Raw genomic sequence first — 9562 nt, 5'->3', positions numbered from 1 at the left:
TCTCCCCGGCCCAGGAGCAGATCAAAGCGCTGGGTATTTACCTCCTGGCTGGGTGTGGGACACTGGCCCTTTCTGATAGGGCTTTTCATCCCTATTAGGGCCGTGAAAGGCTGAGCTATGAGATCAGCTGCCAGGGGCTGTCCGGGGACAGCGCTGAGCCGAAAAGGTCAGGAGGGAGGAGGAGAAGAGAAAAGAGGCAGAGGCTTAAGGGACAGGGCTCAACAAAATCGCATTTACTGTGGTCACGGTCTTCAGACAAGCCTCCAAGACAAGGAACCGCGTGTTGTCTAAGGGCCATTATTTGGGTTTGACATGTCCAGCGCCCGGGCTTTGAAGTTGGGAGTGGGACACCGTTAGAGACCCGTTTGTCTCCGGTGCAAGCCTGCCGGCTCCCACGCAGCATCTCCTGCAGGGAGAGGGTCTCATCCACCCACTGCCAGCAGCTCCCAGCAGGATGGGGATGGAGAAGGAAAGCCAGTCCCCCAAAACCAGACGGTTATGCCACCAGGGCGGCATTGCTTCACCCAGGCTTTCCACGTTGCCGCAGGTGTGTCGCAAGCTGGTGGGATGAGGACGCAGCACATCCACAGAGCACCGGCCCATTTGGGTGAAGAATGAGGAAGCCGGTTAATTGGGTTTTTATCAGCAGAAGTTCATAGCTCTCATCACGGCATCAAACGGCACTTTTGCTTTCAACTCATCTTCACCAAACAAGTTGTGGGACGGAAGATGAGGAGCACATGAAAGTGGCCACATTCAAATGCAATCAGCAAAGAAAGCCAGCAAAGAGCTGGCGGGCTGACAAACCGCCCCGGGGGGCTGCGCCCGGCCCCCCCCTCCCAGGCACGGCACCCATCAGAGACGGGCAGCCAGCGCGGCACTCGCCGGGGCAGAAGGAACCAGGGAGGAAATTATTAAATACCAAGGGCTGCAGAAAGGAGCTCAAGCGGCTCCACAGACACTCTCATACATGCTGGCATGGGCTAAAGGCTTCCCAAACCAACGGCAGCTATTTTGGAAGCTGGAGGAGTACAGCCAGAAAAACGAGTATGGCAACGTGTCCCAAAAAAAAAGAAGGAAGGATGATTCTGGCAGTTGGCAGTATATAGGTGACCCCCTTCTCCACGTTGAAGTACAAGCTATGGAAAAATGCTGATGCAGAAAGGCCCGGGGACGAAGCCCACGCTGCAGAGGCAGCGATGGTTTACAACAAATAATTCTTGCCAGGTTAAGTCTAATTGCATCTAAAAACAGAAATGCAAGACAAGGGGTTTAAAGAAACACTCAGGGCAATATATCTGGTCTCACTGAATCCTGCTGCCAGAAAGTGTTAGATTGGATTACGAACATTATTACATCAAAAATGGATTGAAGGGCTTAAAGACTAACAATAAACAGCAAACGTCTTAGATTTATAGGGCAAACATCTACCGGGGCCTCGCTTTTACTTTAGCATTTTCATCAAACGAGGTCTCCTTCCCTTAAACAGGCTCACAGGAGAGGTAGGACACTGCGACTGTGCCCAGGGACTTGGCAGAGGGATGGGCAAGAGATCCCACCTGGAAAAACACCACAGGGCTGGTTGGCCAAGGCGCTGCCCATCACATCTGCAAACAGCTGCCTGGAGAGCATCGAAAGGCTGAGCGAGGCTTTGCTTGGGGGTCTTCACTCTCCCGCACCCCATCAAACACAGAAAGGGCTGCCAGGACCACCACCACCGTGTCCAAGGAGGAAGCAAGCGCTAGGCTGAAGAACACATCACCCAAGGCAGCTCCCCTTGCCAGAGCATGGTGGCCACCAGCAGCAGGCAGGGCACTGCTGGGCCGCATGCAGAGCTCCTGCACGGCGAGGAGCCGCGCCGGGAGCTCCTCCTCACACCGCCCCGCTGCCAGGACATCGGGATTAATGCATCTCTATCTAGGCACCTCATTACCAGAGATAGTAAAACTGGAGCAAGTTCAAAGAGTAGCAGCAAACGCAATTAAGAGCTGGAGTGAGTTAGGAGGGGAGGTGGAGAGAGCCGAACCTGCACGGTTGGCTAAGCTGGGGGGGGGGTCGGAGCTGTCCATGAGCACCCCAGGAGCACAGGCACCAGGGAGGGGGAGGTCCCATTTGAGTGGGACACGGACAGCCAAGGAAGCAGATAAAATCATCAGAAATTGGTAAAAACCGGGGCTGAAGGGAAATGTTCGTATGGTCAGGCTCTCAGACCTGGGGTAGATGACCCACAGGCATGAAGCAGGACCCACACCCCACCTCTAAGACAGCACCTTCACAAAACGGTCTTCAGTTTTAATCTTCCTACAGCTTTTTGCTCCTGATAGCCCAAAAAGCAATCGGATGGATTAGTTTTAAGCACTCAGACACATTCTTCCCTCCCATTTCAGCCAGTCACAAGCAACCAGCTTCTCTACCAGCTCAGCAGGGACGAAGGGAGGAGTAACCGCACGCCTGCTAAGGAGCCAGAAGCACCTTCTGCCTTGATGAGGACGGTGTGAATGATCCAAACCTCACCGCTGGTCCAGGCAATGGCAGCAGCACTCGCATCCACACGCAGGTCTGCAAGTACAAGCTACCCTGGAGTCCTCATCGACCTTTCCAGCAGCCTGCCCACGGCTTTGTGCTTAGCCGAGGGACCCCAAAAGGACTTTCTTTTGGGGCAAAAAGCAAGAATTCATTCCAGTTGGACCTCACCTTCCTACCTCCCACACAGCACAGCAGGAGGAACCACCCAGGAGAGCCACCACCGCGCACTTCTCTCCCTCTGCCTGCGGTGTACGATGGTTTTGCAGGGAGGGGACAGGACAGGACGCCGGGGACAGGAGACTCCCACCCAGACACCAAAGGCAGGCAGGGAGGCAGCCACAAGAGACCAAGGACGGAAGAAACCACGGGCTGCCCCGAGCCCAAAGTCTGCCATGGAGCAAAACACCCAATTCCCAAATTCCCAACTTCTCTGCCCTCTCAGGGCCCCGTCCCAGGGACGGTACCCCATGTCCTGCCAGAGCCCCACATCCTCCACCGAGCCTCTGTCTCCAGCGTGGGCCTGCAGGCAGGAGCTGCCACATCTTGTTCTTTATGAAAAGGCTTAGGAAGAAGCATCACCTTCCCCTGCCCAGCCCCGGGAGAAAAGATGCTTTTAACGAAAGCCTGGGGCTGGCGCGGAGGGGCTCGGTGCAAGGCTTCAGAGAGGATGGGGAGAGGTTACATTCACTTTCAAAAGCCTTTTTCATTGCTAAGCCGAGGGCTGGGGCCGTGTCCCTCCGTGATAAAAGTGGCCCTAAACGAGGCTTGGCATATCCAAGGCAAGGGCGGGGGGGGGAGCAGCCCTGAATGGGGAGGGACCCCGGGAAGCCCCCTGGCTCCGGTGGGGAGGTTTTCCAGCCTCCTGGGGAAGGCGAGGGCCAAGCGGCACACGTCCCGCTGCCGCCCTGCTCCCCTCCGCTTCAGCATCGCTTCCCCCCGGCTTAGGGCTGCTGGCAAATGAAAAGGAAGAAAAAAACCTTTTGTGCATCAAGGCAAAGCTTGGGGAGAGGGAGGGGAAGGGGAAAAAAAAAAAGGGAAAAAAAAAAAAAAAGACAACACGTGGGTGGTCTGCTTGGGAGACTTTTGACTTTGTTTTTTTGGCTATTTTATTTCTCGGCAGAAAGAGCTCCTGGGGCTGCTCGGCAGAGGGTACGGCCAGATCATAGGAGCATCCTCAGCCCACCCAGGGGCCAAAGTTCAGCTGGCAGCAGCCGCTCACTCCCAGCGCCGAGGGGGCTCGCTTCAAAGCGCAGAGGAGTCAAGAGAAATTAAAGTCAGAAACGGTCCAAGGAGGGGGCAGAGGGCACTGCCGGCCCTCCGAGGAGAGAGGGGGGAACCCCACGGGGATGCTCTGAGCACCCTGCTCACTGCACCCTTATTCCAGCCCTATACAAGCTCCAAGATGCTGCAACGGGAGACTAGGATTGGAAAATAGAGGTTAAACAGGATTTTATGGCAGTGTCTTGGGAGATCCCCACACCTAAAGCAGGATTGCATTACAAATATAGAAAAAACTTCTAGATAATGGGAGAAGATTCCCATTGGTGGTACCAGAATCATATTAAAAAAAAATGATTGGGCAAAAATGCAATGAGTTTAAAAGCCTCAGCTGAACCCCCGACGGGATGCACAGCCGGGGTTTTGCAAGCTGCACTGTGCCTCTTGCAAAACCCCGGCTGTGCATCCCATCGGAGCTGCAGCAAGCTGAAGCGATGGTGACCCAGGTGTGCTGGCAGCGTTGGAGGGGAGCTGGCACCGGCTCAAAGCCATGGGGGCCCTTGGGGAGCCGCGTTTGTACTCAGCAGCGCACCGTCGGCCACTTGTGAAAACGCCACCGAAAGCTACGAGCGGTTGATTTAACTTAAGCAAGAGTTTTCATGTGAAATGCAAAGTAGCTCCTTAAAACTTGTGCCTGGTAAATCCCTCTGCCTGCACCTTCCTGCCAGACTGCGTTGCAATGAGAGGGACCCCCATGTTTCTCCTCCCCAGCGCTTCGTTAGGCTCCTGAGCTCATTCTGAGGAACATATTTGTCTTTGGGGGCTATCTGCAGCCTGAGGGTCCCAGGGGATGTAGCAGCAGGGCACGAGGCAGGACCCTGCTTTCAGCCCTCGTTAGCTTGATGACCGTGCCGCTGCTTGAACTTGACCCCTGAGCACGGAGGAGCTGCTGACCGAGTGCTTCAAGATGTTTGCCCAACATACAAAAGGCAGACTCATGGCTGTGCATTTAGCCCCTCTCCCCACGCTTTGCCCGCTGCAGGGAAAGCTTGCTGTTGAATTAAACCTTGCATCAGCTGAGGGACAGTAGAAGGGCTGACCTTTCGGAGTCCCAGAGCCACCAGGCTGGTGCCAGCCCTGGTTACTCGCGGTAAGGGAGATGGGAGCCTGCAGGGGACCTGTGCCAGGGCTTTTGGCATCCCCACCCCATCCCCAGGGCACCTGGGCTTGCAGCCAGGGTCGCCTGCACCCCCGACGGCTGCAAAGCTGGTGACCCCACCTGTGCCCCCCAAGTCACACCAGGCAGATGATCCCAGAACTGGCCAGCGAGGGTGACAGAGCCTCTCTCGGGAGAGACCGGCCCCGCCAAACGGTGACTCAGCCCTGTACAGCCCGCGGTCTCTGCCTGCACCGCTGCCGTGCTGAACAGGCTGAACGGGTTGTTGCGCTAGGTGCTCCCAGCCATCACCCCTCCTATGGCCACGCGGTGCCGGGCACAGGTGACCAGAAACCCCTGCGAGCCCCTTTGCCACCGCCCTGTGCTCAGCCACAAGATGCAAGGGTGGGCTCAGGGCTGACCTGCCGGAGCCCATCCCAGCTGCTTTCTCAGCACCAGGTTTACTCAAATTATTCTGCAGCAAAACTACAGCCAGCTCCAGCCCCAGGGAGGGCTTGCTGGGGAAATCCAGGCTGGCAGCATCACCGCGGCACCGCGCTATGGCAGAGCACCTCCTGCCCCCAGCTGCCTGCAACATCCTCGCCACCCCCTCCGAGGGCACAGATTTCAGGCTAAAAATACATTGTGTACCGACTGGAAAGCACCAGCTCCCACGGCTCAGCGCTCACCTCCCACGCAGGCAGCTGACCTCTGCGCCGGGCTGCTCGCCGGCGAGCCCACGGCACATGACAGCGAGGGGAGAGATGAGCCGTGTGGCCACCGTGCCCTTTGCCAGCTGCTCTGCTGCGGGTTCACAAGCAATGCGCCAAGCCAGGCAGAAACAGCGAGGTTGAGGAGAAGCCGAGCAGGGGAAAAGCGAGCTGGCAGGCATCACCGAGCCCAGCGCCACCAGACCGGCTGCCGAGGGAGGGCCGAGCTCCCCCGGAGTCCTCGCTCTATCCACGCCGGGGCCAGCACAGGCAGACACATCCCTGTGCGATGGTCCCCTGCAGGCACGGACCACAGGCTCTGAGAAAACTCAGCCCTCCTTCCCTCACCCCTCCATAAAGCCACGCTATACCAAGAAACAAAGTGAACAAGCCAGTATACAGAATTTTACAGCCATTTAGACCACAGCAAGCACTGGGCATCACCGGCGGCTTCCCGCTGCCGGGGCTGCTCTCAGAGGCAGCACCCAGAGAGGAGGACGAGCATCTCCTCTGTCACTGTTCCTCCCGATCCCGACTGCCCCACCGGGAGCTCCCCGGGGCAAAGCCCTACAAGAAATGCTTTGCCTCCAGCCTCTGAGGAAGATGGCAGCAAAATTAAACTCCGGGTGTGACGATGCTTCAGACACACGCTGCCCCTCCGTGCCAGGGCTGACCCCGGCTGGGGGACACGCTCCTGCTCCCGGCCACAGGGAGGGGCAGGGCAGGGGGTACAAGGCACAGCACAGCAGCCAGATACAGGCCGGTGACCCACTCGGCCAGTGACACATTCCTCCCCCTTCTCCCATCCATGAGGAAATATTTTCCATACGTGTCAGCTGTTCGCACCGGCCAAGTCGCGAACAAGCGCCTGGCGACACTCTCCAGGCCCCCGCGGCTCCCCCGAGCCAGGGACAGCGGCGAGGAAGAGGAGGGCGACTCACATGTGATGAAGTAATCCTGCTGCCGCTTGAACTCCAGGCCCATGTAGTTGGGGCTGAACTCCTGAAACTTGATGGTGAAGCGGATCTCCTGCTCGGGCCGGTTGCACGTCACCAGCACATTGGGGTCCATGACGGTGCTGCAGGCATCTGCCTGGTCCTTCTTCACCAGGTACAGCTTGTAGTACTCGTAAGGCTTGGACGGCTCCGCCTTGGGGCAGATAATGTCCAGTTTATCCCCAATCTCCGGGTAGATGACCAGCCCCTTCCCAGTCATGAACCTGGAAGAGAGGAGGGTGAGAGGTTAGCCACACGCTTGAGCGCAGGCAGCGGGGGCCATGCCAACCCATCCCACCCCCGGCAGAGCCCTGCTTTCACACCATTTATTTCATGCTTAAACTCTGCTGCTTTCTCTCCAGAAGATGTTTTTGGACACCAAAATAAAGTTCTCCTCTTCATTCACCATCACTGCACATGCAAGGAGCTGGTTCAGGCTCCCACCGATAAAAACAGAGGCTGGCTTGGTTCAGTCCCGCTCCTGATGAGGGTGAGCACCCTTCCCAGACCCAAGCCTGGCACCCAAAAGGGAATGGAGTCTTCCCACAAAGGGCTGCGAAGCAGGCGGGCTGGAGATGCCACAGCTCTGCCCAACAGCCAGGCAAGGAGCTTCCTGCAGGGACAGGCGATAATCAGGCATGGGGAGAAGTCCTGACAATGGGGCGCAGGGAGGGATCCCTTCCACGCCCCGGCTCCCCAAGGAATTCCTGTCCTTAAATGGAAGGGAGGAAAGCATCCTGCAGGACAGCTTCTACCAGGCCAGGCTCAACGGCATGCCCAGGAGCGTGGGAGAACCGGATGGAGAGGAGCAAAGAGGGAGGAAAGCTATTTGGGGCTGGAAGGCAGGGCACTGCGAAGGGAAGGAAGGCAATATGCTGATAATTAGCATTCGGATTTCATTATTGTGGAGCAATACTCTGATTTTTTTTTGCAGCGTGAAGTAGAGGATTAGGGCAACAAGGAGGGAAGCAGCAGAGCATCTACTTTGATGTAGGCAAAGTAATGCATTCTTGATGGAAGATAAGGGAGGAATGGATGTTCCTGCAAAGTTATCTCTGCTGCAACTCCCTCGTGTAATTTGGGCATGGCAAAAAACGAAGCGTGTGCTTTGGCAGGCTGCACGTTCACAGCTTTCCCTTCCACCCCCGGCCACGGACGGTCCCTGCCCCATCCCACCGCAGCAGTCGGACGGGGGGACGGGGCCACGAGGACACCTTCTCCCCCCAGCCAGCCGCACCAGCTGGGGCTGCAGGCACCATGGAAAGAAGATCAAACACACAAGACCAACCTGCTCCGTAGCTCTGGTACAAGTCTTAGCAAGAAGCCACGGAGCTGAAACCAGCGCCTGAGCAGCCCAGGCTCCAGGCCTCTGGCTGCAGGAGCCCCAGCAGATCTGCACACCGACCGACCGGGCTTGGAGGAGGCAGGCGGAGCCCGAGCCCACGCACATCCCGATGCCTTTGGCAAGGGCTCCGGAGCTCGGCGCCAGCTGTAGCAGCGGGAGGGATGGCCAGGAGAGACAGACAGACATCAGCTGCACCTCTCCGCCGGGTCAGAGGGGGCAGCCCGGCGCCCACACGTGCCCAGCCCCAGGAGCGGAGGCAAGGCACAGGGACAGCGGGTACGGTCCCCTTCACCCACACTGCTCCGAATGTGGGAGCTGAATTCAGGCAGGTTATCTGCCCCATCCTCCCCGCCCGGCTGTGGCTCTGCCTCCACCACGCCGGCTCCAGCAGTACCCGAAGCAGCACCGTGGCCACAGGGCATCAGGCACGGGGGGACAGTCGGGATCACCCCAACCCCGGCACCACCGGTACAGTGGCTGCGCCTTTGCCATGCAAGCTTGCGGGAAGCAATTAAGTTTTGTAAAAGTCATGACTTCTGGAAGAAGGCGACGCAGCAGCCTCACGAAAGAGCAGGAAACTTAACCCCTAAACGGCCTGTGCAGGAAGCAGACTGATGGGTGGCAGGAGAACGCCTGCACCGTGCTGCTGCCACGGCGGAGCCCGGCTCCATCCCCGGCGCTGCCGGGAGGTGAGCCGCGCTTCGCCTGAACGCTACCAAGTAGGTCAGCTGGCCCCCGGCCAGCACACCGCTTCCAAGGCCTTGGGAGCGATAAAGGCTTCCCCCACCTACGGCCGGAGCCCTGACGCAATCCCAAGAGCCGCGTAGCAGGAGATGCAAAGGAGCCCCTGCCCCTCCCTCCCCTTGCTCACCCTCCCCGCCCCGCGCCAGGCCGCAGACATGCAGTGCAAGTGAACACTTGCACGCTCGCTCACGGGTTCCCACCCCGAGAGGCTGCTGGATCCCACACTCGTTTCTCCACGGCTGGGCTGAGTCAGAGGCTTTCTGGCACAGGACTCCCGAGTGACTCAAACTCCCTCCTCCAGCCTCTGCCAGCTCCCTCCTGCCCAGAAGATGCCAAACAGGAAGCCACAAACAAGTCAAGCAGATGTCTTGCAACGCCGGAGCAGGAGGAGAAGGCTCCTATCCATCCCCCATCTCCATACCAGGAGGACCTATCACACCTCCTTGGCCAAAGCCTTGGCCAACACCTGCAAACCGACCGGTCCATGCGACACCAGCCTGCGCTGACTGCACGGCCATCTGGGATCAGGTCAAGCTGATTTTTAAGCAGGGGAGAGGCCATAAAGCAATCAAGGGAGCTGAGAACATCCCAGCACCACATCCTGCTGGCACTTCTTCATCCTAGAAAATTCAGAAAGAAGGCCTATGTTTGTTTTATTTGTTTTAAGGATAAAATTACGAGCCGTATTTCTTCTATGAACGCTCAGTCTCAGCTTCAGAAGCACACAGCTTCTGCCTGGGAAATAGCCCAGGAACATTTTCCAGATCTCCTACACAAACATCGAGCAAGACAGAGCTACCAGCCAAAGCAGGCAGCACTTCATCGCATGCAGAGGCAGTGCTGTGGACGGGGCTTTTGGGGGGGCTCC

General features: G+C 57.8%; 1 protein-coding gene across 1 annotated transcript in view; it reads right to left on the bottom strand.

The window, feature by feature from the left end:
• The window catches only part of EFNB1 (ephrin-B1), a 20069-nt gene extending 13238 nt beyond the window's left edge, over positions 1-6831 (bottom strand). Inside the window, exon 1 of the mRNA XM_009326649.1 lies at positions 6552-6831. Coding sequence (XP_009324924.1) covers positions 6552-6825 — 274 coding nt within the window. The 5' untranslated portion in view covers positions 6826-6831. The remainder of the gene's footprint in view (positions 1-6551) is intronic.
• Positions 6832-9562: the final 2731 nt, after the last annotated feature.

This window comes from Pygoscelis adeliae, unplaced genomic scaffold (genome assembly GCF_000699105.1).
Source record: "Pygoscelis adeliae isolate BGI_AS28 unplaced genomic scaffold, ASM69910v1 Scaffold216, whole genome shotgun sequence".
Classification (NCBI taxonomy): Eukaryota; Metazoa; Chordata; class Aves; order Sphenisciformes; family Spheniscidae; genus Pygoscelis; species Pygoscelis adeliae.
This window is presented reverse-complemented; position numbering and strand designations above follow the sequence as displayed.